The sequence below is a fragment of the Lagenorhynchus albirostris genome, chromosome 3 (genome assembly GCF_949774975.1).
Source record: "Lagenorhynchus albirostris chromosome 3, mLagAlb1.1, whole genome shotgun sequence".
NCBI lineage: Eukaryota > Metazoa > Chordata > Mammalia > Artiodactyla > Delphinidae > Lagenorhynchus > Lagenorhynchus albirostris.
Window position 1 is genome coordinate 164741120 of NC_083097.1, and position 19260 is coordinate 164760379.

General features: G+C 40.8%; 1 protein-coding gene across 9 annotated transcripts in view; it reads right to left on the bottom strand.

Moving 5' to 3' along the window:
• LOC132517658 (zinc finger protein 177-like) overlaps nucleotides 1-17037 on the bottom strand; it is a 33014-nt gene extending 15977 nt beyond the window's left edge. For 4 of the 9 annotated variants that reach the window (XM_060145282.1, XM_060145280.1, XM_060145281.1 and 1 more), the window contains exons 1-4: nucleotides 16993-17037; nucleotides 9309-9527; nucleotides 6633-6715; nucleotides 5768-5875 (exon numbers count right to left, since the gene is read on the bottom strand). In XM_060145282.1, the coding sequence (XP_060001265.1) occupies nucleotides 5768-5875; nucleotides 6633-6690 (166 nt within the window). In that variant the 5' untranslated portion in view covers nucleotides 6691-6715; nucleotides 9309-9527; nucleotides 16993-17037. Of the gene's footprint in view, nucleotides 1-5767; nucleotides 5876-6632; nucleotides 6716-8723; nucleotides 8813-9308; nucleotides 9528-16579; nucleotides 16888-16992 lie in introns of those variants that run through there. The other 5 variants (XM_060145278.1, XM_060145277.1, XM_060145283.1 and 2 more) reach the window with 5 other exon arrangements.
• Between the last annotated feature and the right edge of the window lie 2223 nt (nucleotides 17038-19260).

Genomic DNA, 19260 nt, shown 5'->3' on the forward strand with positions numbered 1-19260 from the left:
TGGCCTGGGGGGTAGGGAAGAATGGGGAGTGAGTGCTAATGAGTATGGGATTTCTTTCTGGGATGATGAAAATTTTCTAAAATTATATTGTGATGATGGTTGCACAACTCTGGGAATATACTAAAATTCACTGAATTGTACACTTTAGTTACATGTTAATTATAGTAAACGAGGAAAAGAGGAATAGAAGGAAATGTCTTTAAACCTGAAAATGTATCGAAAACATAGAGCAAGCATTTCAATTTACTAGATACAAGCTGAAGGCCTTTGAGACACAGAAAAAGAAGTGGCTCCTTCTACTAATCATGATACAGACAGTGCAGTAAGTTGGGGAGAGCGGAAAAGGATGGGGAGACATGATAGGTTGGAGGACTGTAAAAGAAGAATAAACCTGTCATTCATGGATGATATGTAAACATCCAAAAGCATCTATAGGTTAAGATTATTTGAAAACTAAGAGAGGTGTGCAACTTGCTGGATGCAAAATACACGTTCTGAGCGCTCAAAATAGAACGGGGGCAGTTGGCAATATCTAGGAATATTACACATGACCCAACAACTTTAGTTCTAAAAATCGACCTTAAAGTCCTAAGTACAGAAATATGAAGAAACATGCACAAGCCCATTCAGATGGGAACAACTCAATTGTCCACCAATAGGGGACTAGGCTGCTTCCACACACTAGAGAACTGTAAGCCAGATCAAAGAAAAAAAAAGGGCAGATCTCCGTGAACTGATGAGTACTTCAAAAAATGTCATAACGGAAGAAAATGAGGTACAAGAAAGGGCATCTTCTTAAGGAAAAGTAGTCAGACTTGGGGGAGGCCTTTTAAAGAGGGGAGGACAGGCGACGGAGAAAAGACCCTGCGGACGCGCCCTGCCCTTATTTCCAGACCCGCCTCCTCCCGGGGACAGACCACCCAAGCAGTCGTCCGGGAGACGGGAAGAAGCCGCGGCCCCAGCAGGCGCGAATGTAACGGGTCGGGGCTTGGAGGACAAGCGGGGCGTCCTGAGGCCCCGGGCGGGAAGTCGCGCGTGAAGCCCGGCAGGAGGCCCCGCGGCCCGGGAGCAGCTGGCGCCGTAAACCTTACCCATGACCCCTCCCCACTATCGACCGGCCCTTCCAGACTCGTGGTCGGAACCTGGACTTGGGCCCAGCCGGATCAAACGCCAACGGATATGGAAACGGGTAAGATGCGCGAAGCAGCTATTGAGGACCAAGCCGCCAGCGGACGCGCACCTCCGCTTCGGGTCCCGGGCCTGAGGCTCCCGCCTCCAGTAGTTCAGTACCCCCCGGAACTCCGATCGGGGAGCGGGGCTGGGAGGCGGGCCCGGAGAGAGTGGCTGAGGCCTGGTCAGGGAGCCTGGGCACAGAATTGAGGCGAAGTGCAGGCAAGTTTATTTGAAGCGAAGGAGGCTTATCAAGTAGAGTAACTTACTCTTGATTGCACATTAAGTAAAATGGTGCGCAGGCACTTGAGCCCGGGTCTTTCACTCCATATGGTCTCCTCGATGGAAAAAGTAGAGGTCCCCAAGGTTTTGAAAAGGAGACTGAGCAGTCAGAAGGGAAAAGGAGTCCAAACTTCACTACTCAGCCATTATGGATTCTCTTGCGGGGTCACTGCCCCTCCCCTTCCTAACCAAAGCAAGTCCCCCAGAAGTCAGAGAACTTTTTTGTCTGGACTCAAATTTAAACAATGATTATCCTGGTATTAAAAACAAAAAACAGTCTCGATCAGCACTTTAAGCTACCCGCCAAGAAATGGATTTGATCAGGGCCAAAAGAGGGCTGATTCTTAAATATGCATAACCGGAACCATGATTTAAAATGGAAATCTGGTAGTAGAGAAAAGACATATTTTAAGGTGTTTTGGGGTTGTTGTTACTACAGTTAGACAGCCCGAAATAAGGATTTAAAAAATTTCAATAGCTTCCTCTCTGTGCCTTTTCTAGACCCCCCATGAATAAAACATCTGCCCAGACATAAAAAAACTTAATCATTAGGAGGATCCTTATTATTTAATGGAATCACCCATATCTGGAGATCTGTATTTAAAAGCTCAACCCCTCCCAGCTGACCATGCCTCTCAGGCAGATCGGTTCTATAAAATATCTGCTCATGTAAAGAAGGGCCCAGGAATCTTAGGCACTTAATTACTAATATTAAAGACTAGAAGCATGTGTTTAAACCGGAAAAATATTAATCTACATTCCATTCCAAAAATATTTTAAGGAGGCTAGGTTCTTTCACCACATAATGAGCACAGCCTGACAAGGCAGTATCATGTGAACTGTGGACTCCAGGCTTTGCTCAAGGAAAAAAAGCAGGATGTTTTGAGGCAGAAGTGCCCACTAGCCTTTCTCAGCTCCACTGTAAACACATGGGGGTTAGCGTCCCCAACCCTCTTCAAAGTTGAAAACACCAGTACAACTTAACAGTTGGCCCTCTGGGTTCTGTACCTGCAAATACAACCACCTATGAATGGTGTAATGCTGTAGTACATATTCATTGAAAAAAATCTACATATGAATGGATCTACATATGAAGTTCAAAATCTTGTTGTTCAAGGGTCAACTGTAATGACGCATACCCATTAGAGTATCATACAGGGTATTTTTCACTGCCCTAAAAATCCTCTGTGCTTTGCTTATACATTCCACCCATCACTCTCACCAATCCCTGGCAACCACTGATCTCCACAGTTTTGCCTTTTCCAGAATGTCATATAGTTGGAATCATACAGTATGTAATCTTTCCAGATTGGCTTCTTTCACGTAGTAATATGCATTACTTAGTATATGCATTAAGGTTCTTCCATGTCTTTTCATGGCCTGATAGTCCATTCATTTTAAGCACTGGATAATATTTTGTTGTTTGGATGTGCCAGTTTATCCATTCACCTTCTGAAGGACATCTTGACTTCTTCCAAGTTTTGGCAATTATGAATAAAACTACTATAAACATTCATGTGCAAAGAAACAAAAAAAACCCAAAGCATGCATGTACTGGTTTTTGTGTGGACATAAGTTTTCAACTTACTTGGGTAAATGTCAAGGAGTGTGAATACTGTATCACTTGGTAGGACTATGTTTAGTTTTGTAAGAAACCACCAAATTGTATCCCAAAGTGGCTGTACAATTTTGTATTCCCACCAGCAATGAAATGAAATTTCCTGTTGCTCTATATCTTCATCAACATTTATCATTATCAGTGTTCCAGATTTTGGCCATTCTCACAGATTCATAGATTTGTAGTGGTCTCTTTTTTTCATGTGGGCCATCTTTTCAAATGCTTATTTGCTATCTGCAAATCTTCCTTGGTGAGGTGTCTATTAAGGTCTTAGTCCATTTTTAATCAGCTGTTTATTTTCTTATTGCTGAGTCGTAAGAGTCCTTTATCAGTTGTGTCTTTTGCAAATATTTTCTCTCAATTTGTGCTTGTCTTCTCATTCTCTCAACAATGCCTTTTTTAGAGCAGAAGTTTTTAATTTTAATAAAGTCCCGTTTATCAATTATTTCTTTTATGGATCATGTCTTCTATGTCATATTTTTAAAAGTATTGCCACATCCAAGGTCTTCTAGGTTTTCTTCTATGTTATCTTCAAGGAGGTTTATAGTTGTGTGTTTAACACTTAGGGCTGCAATGCATTTTGAGTTAATTTTTGTGATGAGTGCAAGGTCTGTGTCTAGATTTATTCTTTTGCACGTGGGTGTCTGGTTGTTCCAGCACCATCTGTTGAAAAGAATTATATTTACTACATTCCATTTCCTTTGCTCCTCTATCAAAGATCAGTTGACCATATTTATGCTCAACATCATTAGTCTTTAAAAGTATGGGTCTACCTTGAAAAAAACACACACAAAGAAAGGCAACTCATTTAAATAAAAATTTACTTGGTTTTCTTTCCCAGTATCAATTTTCTTGTATGCAGTAAGTGAAAACATGTACTCCAAAACTTTCCCAAGGTCTTATTTAAAAACCTCTTTGTAACAAAGGTTTTTCATTAAAAAAAAAACAAAACTTTTTAGGATTTTTATTTATAAAAAATATATAAAAGATATTCATTGAAAGCATTCTAATTGTTTTTACATTCATACATAATCTCTCCAGTGTGACTTTTACAATAAATTAACATAGCCTTTTCCACACTCCCTATATTTATAATTTATGGTTCTTCTCCAGTATGAATCATGTTTCCTAATGACGAACAATCAAAGGCTTTCCTATATCCCTTTCATTCAGGGGATTTCTCATTATGTGTGCTTTCATACTTTCCCAAAGCAGAGAATAAAAACTAAAAAAAATCCTATACTTTTTACATTCGTAATATTTTCACACCCGTGAACTCACAGCTGAATATTAAAGTATAAGGCAGAGCAAAAGGCTTCCCACATTCCTTACAATAAGGTTACCTCCACTATGAATTAGTACATGTTCAGTAAGTGGGAAAGTATCCAAGGCTTTCCCACACTCTTTACAAGCGTTCTCTCTCAAATGTGAATGTGTATACATTCAGAAAGGCATGAAGTATTACTAAAAGTTTTCCCATATTCCTCATATATATGGCTTCTCCCCACTGTGAGTTCTTAAGTGTTTAATAAGACATGTGGATCGAGTAAAGGATTTCCCACATCCCTTACATTCAAAAGATTGTTCACCAGTGTGAGTTCTCATGTGTACTGTAAGGCCTGATGAAATAGTGAATGCTTTCCCACATTTTTTACATTTATACACTTCTCTCCCGTATGTGTTTCTTTTATGTTGACTAAAGTACGAGGATTATCTAAATACTTTACCACATTCCTTACATTCAAAAGGTCTTTCTGTGCACTCTTTATTTTTTAAGTTTTTTAAAATTTAATTATTTTTGGCTACACCAGCATATGTGGGATCTTAGTTCCCCAACCTGGAATAGAACCCGTGCCCCCTGCATTGGAAGTGTAGTCTTAACCACTGGACCACCAGGGAAGTCCCTACACCGTGCATTCTTAAATGTCAAATAAGAAATGAGAATCAAATAAAGGCTTTCCCACAGTGTTTATAATTGTAAGGTTTTATCCCAGGGTGAGTTTCCGGGTGACTTTTAAAGCAAGATGAAATACTAAACATTTTCCCACATTCCTTACAATGATAAGGCATCTCACCAGTGTGAATTCTTCATATGTACAGTAAGGTATGAGGAACTAACAAAGGCTTTTCCACATTCTCCAGTTGAAATTCGCATGTGAATACTGTTTTGAGAAAAGTAAACTCTGGGCTGCACTCCTTACAAACACAGTGTTTCTAGTATAAAATCTTATATGCTTAGCAAGATCTGGGGAATAAGAAAAGCCTTTTTCAAGTTTCTTACATTTCACAGGCATCAGTCCTCTGTGAATTCTTAAATGCTGAATAACATGAAGATTGAGTGAAAGTCTTCCCACATCCTTTACACTCATAGGATATTTCTCTAGTGAGTTCGCATATGTACAAAAAGGTTTGTAGAATGTGAAAGAGCTTTCCTACGTTCTTTAAAAGCATACGTCCTCTCTCCACCATGAAAAAAAACGTTCCCTAAGGTACGAGGAAGAAGGTAAGCCTTTCTTACAGTCAGCGCATTTATAGGGTTCTCTTGAGTGTAAGTTTTCTTGTGAACCAGGTGTAAATTTTGTTTGAAGGCTGTTTCACACTGATTATACTCAGGAGCATTCTCTCCAGAATGGGTTTGCTTGTGTAGGTCAAGGGCACAGTTCTTTATGAAGGCATTTGCACACTGATAACACTCACAAGTTTTCTTTCTAATGTAAGTTTTCCTTTGAGCCTTAAGGCATGAGTGTTCATTCAAGGCTTCTTCACAATGGTTAAAATTGATTTCTCTCCAATGTAGTTTCTCTCCTGTTGATGAAGAGATTAATGATGACTTAAAAAGTTTTCCAACCTTGTTATATTCAGAGATTTTCCCCTCTGCCTTGAATTGTTTTTCTATACAAGAAACAAATTAGTATGGCTGAAGTTTTTTATTTGTTTTTGTTTTTCTTCCATTTTCACTGCAATGCATGGTTCCAGACCCTCAGTGCTTTCAAGCAGAATGAAGTGATCATTCTGCTAGAAAGTTTTGTTGTATTCTTTACTTTCAAAGGAATTTTTAGAGTTTAGCTGATAATTGATCAAGATGAAATTATTTATCAAAAACTTCATCTGGGGCTTCCCTGGTGGCGCAGTGGTTGAGAGTCCGCCTGCCGATGCAGGGGACACGGGTTCGTGCCCTGGTCCGGGAAGATCCCACATGCCACAGAGCAGCTAGGCCTGTGAGCCACGGCTGCTGGGCCTGCGTGTCCGGAGCCTGCGCTCTGCAACAGGAGAGGCCACAACAGTGAGAGGCCCACGTACCACAAAAAAGAAAAAAAGAAAAAAACTTCATCTGAATGACATATATGGGAATATTCGGCTGAGTGAACTCTGTGTGAAGAAATATATCGTGAGGGGTGTTTAAAGTTTTTGCCAAATTCATGATGCCCAGAGACTATGAAAAACAGGTGAATGACCCTAGTCTCAAATATCTGTCATGGTTATCGTGCAGCTTTCCTATCTTATGGAACTGCTAATTTTCCACTAGTGCGGAAGGCAAGGAATTATATCTTGTGAATCTTACCATTTCCACCACACTGGATTTTTTCCCATCCAAAATATTCCACTGAGGTGCTGACCATCTGGCATTAAGACAAATCTCCCAATCTGAAATAAGATTAAAAAAAATTATGTTCTTGGAGAAATAAATGGAAGGAAGATGTTAAAAATGAAGGCCAATGTGTATTTACTTTCAAACATTGACTTAAGATACATTTTAAAACAAAAAGAAAGGGGCTTCCCTGGTGGCACAGTGGTTAAGAATCTGCCTGCCAATGCAGGAGACACGGGTTTGAGCCCTGGTCTGGGAAGATCCCACATGCCGCAAAGCAACTAAGCCTGTGCACCACAACTACGCCCGTGCGCCACAACTATTGAGCCTGCGCTCTAGAGCCTTCGAGCCACAGCTACTGACTGAAGCCTGCACACCTAGAGCCCGTGCTCTGCAACGAGAAGCCATCACAATGAGAAGCCCGTGCACCACAATGAATAGTAGCCCCCACTTGCCGCGACTAGAGAAAGCCCGTGCACAGCAACGAAGACCCAACAGAGCCAAAAATAAATAAATAAATTTATTAAAAAAAAAAAAAGAAAAGATTAAGAAGTTTGGCTGGACTAAGAGTTTCGCATGATAAGGTGCTGTGGTCAAATTGGTAGGTGATTTACTAAGAAATGATTCTATAAATGTTGAGACTGACAATGAACAGAAAGCAGCGTAACTAGGAAAACAACGTTGAAAGGAAATGGATAAAGAGCTTAATGCAAATGCAAAATTTAAAGAAATAAATGGGACAGATCCTACTGTCAAGCCAAAAGGAAGTTTAAGAAGGCGAATGAAAAGTTGAAGAGAAAGGGAAGTTTGAGGTACCCAAGGAACCTCAGAACCCAAATGACCTCAGCATCCTTAGGAAAAAAATTCTTCAAAAGCCTCCTGTTTAACATTTCCAAATGGACTGCAGCTCTCATGGATTACAGCTCTTTCTCATAAAGAATCACATGTGCCTTTTCCCTCACTTGGAAAACTCTTCCATTTTCTTCAGCTTTCCTCTTTGTTCCACCTGAAAGATCAGACCAGGTCTGCATAGCTGGTGCCCTGCTCTCAGAGAAAGATGCCAGATGTAAGAAGAACATGCAAGGGATGACAAATACTTCCATAAATAAGGGGCCAAGACTCTGCTCTTCAGGGATACCAAATACTATCAGGTATAACTTGAGAAGCAACAAAATTGTTCATGTCCACTTTATCAAACCAGTAAATTTTCAAATAAAACTAAAATGCAAATAAAACTAAAATGCAAACACACACACACTCTCTCTCTCTCTCTCTCTCTCTCTCTCCCACTGTGCACCAAAAGGGTTGCCAGTCTTTTGCCTAAAACTCAAGCTCAAGCTTATATATATAATTTTGAAGTCCTAAGCCTTTTATCCTAGAAAAATTAAAGCCACTACAATGAACAGATCTTCATTTTCAAGAGGAACATCCTGGCATCAGGCCATTGCCATCTCCATCAATGTTCCCTGGAGAAAGAGGAAGGGAGACTCAAAGCCTAGACAGGTTTTATATTCTTCCATAATCAACCCCAGAGCTTGATGGTCCTCAAGCCCCTTCTCCTCTCTACCTGGACGTATTCATAGTGACTTCATCCAATTACGTAGCTTTAAGAGCACCTCTCTCACCTAACTGAACGTATCTCACCACAACTAGATTGTGACCTCTTCTGGTCTTATTTTTCTCTGTTGACAGGTTAGCCATAGCCCTGAGCACATTACAGACACAGTAAATGCTGGTAAATGAATTATTCCTCCAGTGACAGTACAAATTCTCAGAGGCACGTGTCGGCTCCCTGTCTATCATAGCAAAATGAGAGCACACAATCAGCATGGACGAATTGGACTGAATTAGTAAATACTGGAATGAATTAGTAGATACTGGAGTGATAGTATCATTCTCCTGTGTAAATGAAAGGCCCTAAGTAAGACCTGAGGAAATTTAACTGGGGACTCAGTCCCTAAGCAGGCCCTATTTGAAACAGAAGCTCTGTTTCACTAGTAGGAAACATATCCACCTCGTAGGAAGAAGCATGTGCTTTTATAAAAGAATAAATTTCCTACTGACCTGAAAATAATATGTCAGACACCCAGTCACAATCCTTTCCCCTTCCGACTTCTCCTCATGAAAAGAGAAAAAGTCTTGAGAAAGACAACCTTGAGGAGAAGAAACAAAACCTGAGAATCCAGGCTGCCCACAGTTTCCATACTCACAAGCCTGGCAGCCACTCCACACTAATTCTAAGTGAACATACACACACACACACACATACTGCTGCCATAAAATGCCCTATAGCCCGCCTCATCTGAAGTCAGAAATGGGATTTGGGGCTTTGATAAACAAGAAGAAGAGTTTAATAATCTAATCTCATTTTACAGATAAAGAAATTAAAGTCCAGAGAAGTAAAACTGTTGGGGAATTTTTTGGCTAACAATAATAACTCATGTGATTAAGCAGAACCTCTCCCACAAAAATAGGCATACTTACCCCTCTTTCCCAAGCCCTAGGATTTAGACAACAGGATATTGTTATATACTTAAGCCCCCTCCTAGACAGCCCAGAAGCAGGACTGCATAGACCCAGACCACAAGACAGGCTGCTCACAGGCCAGTTAAAGCACAGTCTCTGAAAGGAGCATCAACAAGGACTTACCACAAGGGAAAAGGTCAATGGCTGGCATCCTGTGAATCTGTTAATGAAATCTGCCTTAACATGTCTTATTCCCAAAGTCTCTTCAAGACAGTTTCTGAATTTAATGGATAAGTTAATCTCAATTCCTCTTGATTAAGTAGGAGTCTTGCCTCATACCATCAATCTTTATGCAGGAGGCATTTCTCATCTGTCATCAAGCATCATTCATTAGCCATCTCTCTGTAGAAGATGGAAGTTATATTATGTGAAAGTCATTAAAAACTGTAGACCACATAAATATAAATAATAATTGCCATTTACTGAGCACTCATCATGTGCCAGAACACACATACAGTGGAAGCTCTCATGATTATCAACAGTTATTATTACTGTCATTCAATAGTTGAGGCAACTTATGTTCAAACAGGAGTAGTAATTGGCCCAAGATCACCAATTAAGAAGTCGTGAGCCAGAGTCTGAATGCAGGTTACTTCGTCTCAAAAGCCTGAACTCCTGAGGTTACTGTTATTCTCCAATATGAGAATTTATCTTCAATTAAAAAAAAATGCAATTATCTGTTAAGCACAATAAAGGAAAGCACAATAAAACAAGATATGCCTGTACATTATAAACAGTAATTGCTGTCAACATACTTTCTTGGAAACAGACATTCTCACAGACCTTGAGTCTGCGACCCTCCATAACCACTTGTCCATTATACTTTGGGTCATGGAAACAATACCCCATGAACACAGCATAACTGCTGAGGCCTCCTTATTAGAGGAGGGAACCAAATCTGGGCCCTTTCATATATTCCACCTTCAGGAGGGGTGGCCTCCCCGTCTCTTGCCAGATGCCATGGTGCTGGAGGATGTCACTCCTCCCCCAGACCCTTGACTACCTAGGAAGCCCCCTGGGATTAACTGAGTAAATAGCAATGAGAATTGGAGGACTATACAAATGACACTGTTAACCATCATATGTAATGGAGCCTGATGGACTTTCCATCCCTTAGCCATGATGTCCCTAAATAAAGGATGGGACCCAAGAAACAACACACTTGGTCAAACTTCAGGCAGTCATCTCAGCACTGGATGCCCTAGCCAACAAATGGTCCCATCATCACATTTATTATAAACTGTTGGGCTATTATCTAAAATTTGTCCTATTTCATGGTACAGAACTCTGGCAATCTCTTGCCTCACAGGCACCGAAAATATAAATCAAAATCACATGTCTTTACATATAACTAAGACTACAGTACAAGGCCTTGCCAGGATGCTCGTTATTCCCTTTGGAGTTATAGGCATTACTGCTAGTAACAAAGACACGCATTTCACTGCTTAGAATACACAATGTTTGGCTCTCGGAAAAGGTATTCATAGAACTTTCATGACCCCAATAACTGGTTTAACTGAGATGCTTAATAGTCTCCTGAACAATTCCTATTCATTAAATTCCAGTCCAACTGAAAAGGTCTCTATTTTGCCTCAAACCTTAACCTATATTTATAATTTTTTTTAATCTTGCCCTATCCCATAAGGGCTGGAGGCCAGATTGAGGGGGTGTACTCCACTGGGATCTATTAACCATAGATTATCCCAAAGACCAGGCAGCTGTTCTACTGATATGGGAGCCTAAACTTCATTCAAAAACTAAAAACCCTGTCGAGTTTAGCTACACACCACAGTTTAGGTAACTGTGGACTTATTATTGGTCTGGGTGCTTTCATTGGTTTACAATCCAGAGGCCCAAACCCTCCAAATAAGACAGTGTTTCAACCAAACATGGCAAATGCTGAGATCCACATCAACTGGAGTAGGTACCCACTTGAAAAGGATACTCCAGTCTCACACTCAGCAACATCACACTGGCCCAGGAGCTCACCGCCAGAGATGACGTCACCCCAGGAGACATCACCCCAGTCTGAGATCTCGCCATTGGAGATAACTTTGCCCCCTGGGCTAACTCGACCCTGACACTAAACCCCAGGGACTGTTTCTTCTAACGCACAGATTGGACATAGGACACTTTGTGCTTTTCTTCCTTTGATATTAGGAATTCTATTATGATTCTGAGTTCCTTGTCTGCTTAGCCCACGATCCAGGTATACTCCTTGCTCTCTGCCAAAACATACACCCCTACACTCCATGCCTACAAGGAAATCTGGTAGAGGTCACTAGTGATGGATATCATTCCAAAAATTAATGGACTGTGTGATTCCAACTATATGACATTTTAGAAAAGGCAAAAGTATGTAGTAGTAAGACCAGAGGTTGCCAACGATTGTGGGGGTCAGGGAGAATAGGCAAGACACAGGGTTTTTAGGGCTGTGAAAATACTTTGCATAATACCGTAACGAGGGAAACATGTCATTACGTGTTTGTCCAAGGCCACAGAATCTACAACACCAAGAGTGAACTGTAATGTGGTCTGCGGACTTCGGGTGATTATGAGGTGCCCATGTTGGTTCATCAACTGTAACAAATGTACTGCTCTGGTAGGGGATGCTGATAATGGGGGAGGCTGGGGGGAGAGCAGGGGACAGATGGGAACTCTCTGTGCCTTCCCCTCCATTTTGCTGTGAACCTGAAACTGCTCTAAAAACAAAGTTTTAATTTTAAAAAGGAAAAGGAATTAGTGGAGATTACTGCTTTCCCCAGGAGGCATGTGCCTCATATTGGCCAACCCCTGGACCCTCTGGGAAGAGGGCCACCCACTCCCTGATGCTTTCTTCCACTAACCGCCTCCAGCTTTCCACTAAGACCTTCTGCGTTGCAGCCACCAGCACTCCTTCCCCTTGGTTCCACACACAACCACCAACTTTTACATGTACTTTACTAACTTATCAGCTCATCCCCTCCAACACCACCGCCAGATGTGTCAACCTGATATGAGAGTATTTCTAATCTACTCTACAACTCCACTAAGATATTGTTAGGGACTGCAAAAAATTTCAGATTTATTTTCTTGACTAATGCAATATAAATGGGAAACTTAAATTATAGGCTGGCCTACAAGACTACTTTACCTGTGTTTCTCCTTTCTATTATCACAGTAAAATGTTTTCTGTGTTGGTTAGGGGCACTTACGCCACACTAAAAGTCTCTACTATCATTGCCCTGGTTTCCTTACTCTCATCAAAACATGAGTACCGACTGTATTGGACACTCATGCGCGCGCGCGCGCGCACACACACACACACACACACACACACACACACACACACTTTTTCTGTATATTATATGACTTTTGACATCTGAAAAATCCTTTCTGGCTGGGGAGAGACTGCTTCTTGGGGCTAGCCAACTCTGAGAAATAACAAAGGACTCAAACCGAAGCATGACTTTGATATGCAAACTAACCAATTGAGAACCATACTTACCTCCAGCAGACCCATCCACTGTAGGAGGCAATATTTCTCTGCCTTAAACATCCCAGGGCCAGGTAGCAGGCAACTAGAGACCACCCATATACCCGAAGCCTGACAAAATTATTCAAAGCAGTCAATCCTGGCTGTTTCCTCTGCCCTGCCTTGCCTTTCCCATAGAAACCCCAATAAAGGCAGTGGCCTAAACCTTCCCCTCTCTCCTGTGCCTTCTGCCTCTTGACCATCCTGGTGTTTTCCCACATCAACCTGCATGGTTACATGTTGCCTTGCCTCTAGGACTTAAGGAGTATAATAAACTTTGTTTTTTCCTGGGCCTCCAGTCTCCCCTTGTGGCAGCACTTGACTGACCATCTCATGAAAGAATATGTAACAGAGTTACTATTGCTTTCTTATTCACTGAGAAACTTTGTTCTGTAAAATCAGAGACTATCAGAGATTCACTGTTTGAAATTGTATCAGTAAGACTGAAACATCCCAATTTTGCCTGGAGGATATACATCATTATTTTGATATTTGACATCAAGAAGGAGTCTTGATTTAAAAACCTGGAACTGAGCTTCAAATAAAGGGTTTCTGGACACAATATTCCACATCTATCTTAATTTTATTGTTTCCAAGGAAACAAGAGCCTGGGTTGTTTGTAGTACAGACCTGATGTTAACCCCTTAACACAGTCCTGCTTTGCTTTGAGACTATCAAATTACTGCTTCCTTTAAATTTCACCTAAAATGTCACAATTCTCAGAATCCATAAGTATACATTTTGCTTTGTTTGGTTGAGACATCCACAGTTCCTCTGCTATGCAGTCTCCCTCACTGCAATGAGTCAAAAAATCTGGGTTTTTTTGCACTACAGGTTTGCTCCTACTGTTATTAGGCTGCTTTGGTTAGGATAATTGGAAGCAACACAAATTCTATCCATAGGACGCTAGTTGACTAAACTACCATACATGCACTAATAAAGGGCTCAGCAGCCACAAAAAAGGATAAGGAAAATCACTATGAACTGATATAGATTGATTTCCAGTATTTAGTTTAATCGGGGAAAGAAGTACATTCATGTGAAGGTAAAAAGGAAGGAAGGAAAGAAGGAATATATATATATATATATATATATATGAATTTTGAGAAAGTTTACATCAGAAACTAATAAAATGGAAATGGTTAGCTACTGGTGGTAATGTGATGTAAGACTTCTGAATATACCTTTTTATACAGTTTTACCTTTGAATCGTGAAAAAGTTTTATAAATTAAAAAAATAAGTTAATTCAGAAAGGAAGCAAACCTTAAAACTAAATGTAAACAGAAATGTACATAATAGTGTATCAAACTGATAACAAAACCATGAGAGAAAAGACTTAGAGTTCACACAAATATTTGAGCACAGTACTATGAACTGCATATACTTAATATAAACCATTAAGGACAAAAAAATGCAAAGAAACTTAATACTTTATTGAGCAAGTCTACCATTAGTAATATTGGTATTATAATTTTTGAAACTACTGTACCCATACTGTTGGATAAAACAATATACTAATGGTATTACAAACCATGGTTTTTATAATAAGAGAAAAGAGATACAAGTATAAAATAAAGAAAAAAGCACATATTAAATTTTTACTAGGAATGAGTATGAACTTACAATGTAAGAAAATATATTTTTAATTGGGTTTTTGAAGAATAACAATATGAGAGTATGTTCATGATAATAATTTATATGAAAAGGAGGATATAAAATTATAAATACAATTTGAATTCAATTTTGTCTCAAAAAAATATATATATATATTTTTTAGATAACCACTGAAAGGCCTAGATACAGTTATATCCCAGTAGCACTGAGCCCATCACAGAGACCTTGGTGTCTATAAGGAAAGAGGAGAAATCATTTATTACAGGTCTGTAACTGGAAAGTACAAAGTGAACTGGGGATTTACACTCAAAGACTAATAGGTATGTGTTGAAGGGACACATGAGTCAAATTAAAAGGACTCCTCCTGGCCAAGTTTGGGACAGCTTGAGCATCAAATGACAGCAACTGTTTATAATATGATGAATGAAAGAAAAATCCACGGATATGTTGTGACACTCCGAAAGGGAAAAAAATATAGAGGGCAGGGGAAGTGGGGAGGGAAAGCTCTTGTTTACAGAAGACTGACAGCTAAAGAATAGAGAAGGAATGACAGAATTAGAAAAAAAAAAATACCATTTCATAAGCTCCCAATGTAAAAACAGGTTGAAGCGAAGATCAACAAGTGATGTTAAAACCACTGATCGAAAGGGGTGGGGAAGAGATTATTCCCCTATTGCCAAGTATCACCCACAGATTACTAAAAAGAAAAATGTGACTACACGAGAGAGATGGGCACCTTGACTAAATGCTTTGCATTCCTAATACACAGTGGGACAACTTGCATTTATGTGCCTCCTGATCCCATATTGATGGGATACAATATGAAGTACACAACATCACCTAGGAAATTTTCACGTCTCTAAACCTGCAGTCTAACTTAGTAGCCATTGGCTCGCTCTATGTGGCTACTGTGAACATGAAATGTGGCTAGTGTGACTGAGGAACTGAATTCTTAATTTTACTTACTTTTAATTAAGTTTAGAAATAAAATTGCTCAGTTACTAAAAAACTTTTCAGCATGTTTGGAGCAATCTGGGTTTCCAAGTCTACTTTTTCAACAGTAAATTTTATGAAAGCTAAATACAGATCAAGAATTTCCAACAAAAATTTAGCAGCCACACTGAGATGTGCTTAAGTATAAAATACATACCAGATTCCAACAGTTAGTACAAAAGAAATGTAAAATTTTTCATTAATAATTTTATATTAGCTACATTAATCATTAATTTCACTAATAACTATATATTAATAACTGGATAAACTGGGTTAGATAAGATATATTATTAAAAATAACTTCATTTTTTCCTAACTTGGCTACTAAAATTTTAAAAATTACATCTGTACTTCATATTATATTTGTATTAGACACTACTGCTCTAGACACAATGTCCACTGTATGAGATAGACAAGTTAATTAAATGAAATCACAGGAAAACATCATATCAGAATGCCAACATTTTACAATACAAAAATCCTGAAATAGGCAGGAACCAAAAATACAGGCAAATGTTTTAGGTAAAAGAAATCTAAAACCAAAATGCAACGTGCAAATCTAATTTGGATCCTAGCTCTCCAAAAAACCGGACAACTATAAAATATACTCTTGGAAAAGTGGAAAATTTTTGATTTTCTTGGTGGACAATGCAGTTTTGTTCTTAGTAGGAGACTGTCCTCATTCTTAAGAAATGAACGCTGAAGATTAAAGGGGGAAGTGAATGTCTGCAATTTCCCATTAAATGGTTCATCATAATATATATAACGAGAGATAAAATCTTAATTAGTGAATCTAGATGAAGGGTTCATGGATGTTCGTTTTATTGACGTCACAGATTTTCTCTAGATAAGAATTTCAAGATGAGGGACTTCCCTGGTGGTCCAGTGGTTAGGACTCCACGCTCTCACTGCAGGGGCCCGGGGTTCAATTCCTGGTTGGGGAACTAAGATCTCCTAAGCTGCGCAGCGCGGACAATAATAATAATAATAATAATAGTTTCAAGATGAATACCTGGAAGAAAAATGCACCCGTCAAAACTCATCTTACTTACGGTAAATTCAATTCCAACTTCTGCTACTAACAGAAACCAGCCTACGTCGTCTTCCTTCCCTGAGACTCCTATACTTTTGAAGCTTTGGGGCTTTACAGGGCTCTGACGTGGTAAATTTAGTATTTATATGAATTCCTTCACTCCTGCATTTATTTAGATCACACACACGTGCTGCCTAATAACCTGCAAAGGTTTCTCTTTCCAACGGAATATAACTTACCAAACTTCAATAACCGACACCCACGGCCGGAACAAAGCCACCGAGTGCTCACCGGGACCCGGGGACAGGGGGCCATTGGGGCCGGAGTGCCGGGACGAGAACGACAGAGATACTATTCCTTTCCCTTGTGGAGAAAGGACCCAAAGGTTGCTCTGGAGCCTTTTGAAATCGGGAGCATCGCGGATGAAGACAAGGCCTGGCCGACCCGCCTCCACCCAGAGCTGCCGCCCGGACCTCCGCTGGCCGAGCGGGCCCGGACTCTCGCGGGAAGGGCCGCCGCCCGGGAGCGCCGGCCGGAGGCCGGGGCGGCCAGGTCAGCGCGCGAGGCCACGTCCTCTGACCCTCTTATTTGGTGTCTTCTCCTCCTGCTTGACCGCACAGAGGCGGGACACACCAAGAGGCGAAAATCTTACCTCAGACCCGCGCCGGACCGCACAGCAAAGACAGCCGCCGCCTTGCGCACGCGCAGATCCAAACGCGCACGCGCACGCGCACTTCCAGGCTCCTCGCACAGCGTAAGGGGCAGGGCCTCGGAGGTTGGGCAGACGCCGGAGGCTGCTCTTCTTTCATCCCGGAGCAGAAGAGAGGTATCTTTTTCCTCCCGCGGATTGGTGCTGGGGTGCTGGGTCAGGCCCCGGAAGGCAGGGCTGTGGTCCAGGACCTGTGTAGTGGTTTGTTTTCCTCCATAGCCCATGCATCTTACATGTCTTACATGAATAACAATTGCTTTCAAATTTTGATGCATAGTGTCATTGCACAACTCTTGCTGCACTTTCCCCACGGAGATATGTATACAGTTACCGCCTAGATGTACTTGACCTTTCCACATGGCAACATAAATTCCCTGTGCACCATTCATTTTTTCATTATAGTTTAGCTTCCTCTCTGTGATTCCCCCTACCTGGGAAGGGAGCTTCAAACCGCAGTTAGGGCGAGAGGGAGCAAACGCTTCTGCATCTCAGTCTGGGGCCTCTGACACTGGAGGTGAAGAGGTGACCCTAAGTTTAAGATGGCTTCTGCTAACTATGTGGCTGAGGCTGCTGTCCTGAAGCAATGGGGAGATTCTTCAGCCAATGAGTTGCGAGAGTGACTGTGATACCCAGTTGGACTCTGGTTTCCGTTATGTTTTTGAGCTTGACGATCCATTTTAGCTACCGACAGATAAAGAAAACAGCTTATTGTAATTTGGGAGACCAAGAAATGTGGAGTTCTCAGTATTAGCCTGGAGTCAGTCAAAGGCTAACGGTGCAGTGACCTCCCACGGCAGAGATTCACGGGTGTTAATAATCATGTCATAGAAGGAGGCAAATAGTTAAGGTGGCTATGCACAGTCTAAATAAGTTTTAGGAATCTTATAAGTCATCTTTCAGTAAAAGAAAAGGGAATTTTTAATGGCTGTTATTCACTCTGGTGTGAGGGACTTGTTTCCCAGCGTTATGGTCATGAGCTATATAATGAACCTACTAAATCTGATTGAATTGTAATTTATCCTCAGAAAGTTTACATCTTCATTATTTATTTATTTATTTTTGGCCACTGCAGCTTGGGAGTCTTAGTTCCCCCACCAGGGATAGGACCCTGGCCCTGGCAGTGAAAGCGTGGAACCCTAACCATTGGACTGCCAGGGAATTCCCAGAAACTTTATGGCTTTAGATAGCAACGTTTTACAGGGATGAAGAGATTCCTCTTGAGAGGAGGTTAGATCAGGTGAGTAGACCTAGAATCAAAGTAGAAGGATAGGGAGGTCGAAAGTCTTGGAGATTTATGGCTGAGAAACTGGAAGAAGTATTAGGGGCTTTTAGTGAAGACTTGTGGCATCACGGTCCAGGTGTATTGTATTGTCTCATGAAACTGAAACGGTATTAGGAGTCAGGATGTAAAGGAATACTGGAGAAAGTAGGCCGCTGACCTCTTGTTCCTAGAGCATTTCCTGAAAACGTTTACCATTGTGAATACGTATCTCTTATAACTCTGAAATGTTTCTAAGGATTGGAGAGCCTTTCCTTTGAAATGTAATCATCAGGAAGGATAGGGCCTCTGGTTCCCAATATCTGGGGCTTCCCTGCACAGTGGCCCAGGGTAAGTCCTTTGCCCACTTTTCTCCAGCTTCTTCCCTTGCTCCTCCTGGGAGATCAGAAAGAGTGTGTATAGCTGACATGCTGCTCAGGGAAAAAAGCAAACAATGAGGTAAGACAGCAAAGGACAACAAACATATTTTTAAATTGTGGTAAAATATACATAATATAAAATTTAACCATTTTTAAGTGTACGACTCAGTGGCATTAAGTACATTCGCAATATTCTGCAGCTACCCCCACTATCCATCTCCAAAACTTTTCCATCATCCCAAACAGAAGCTCTGTAGGGTAACAAACACTTTTATGAGATTGGTTCAATATTTTGGTCTCCAGGGTCTCTGGAGATGAGAAAGTATCAGTTTACTTGCAGTAAAATGAGGATGTTGAATTTGTAATCAACACAGTAAAACTCTAAGGAGGTCTCATTCCACAAACTTTCTACGCCCCACGGTGACCTCTGAAGTGGATGCCCACATGTAGACACTTCAAAGAGCCTCCCGGAAGGAGCAGCCTCCCTTGAGATTGAACTTGAAATGACAGGACAAAATTCACTTTCTGGACACTATTATTCCCTTTAGCCTCATCCTATTATTTTTGGTGCCT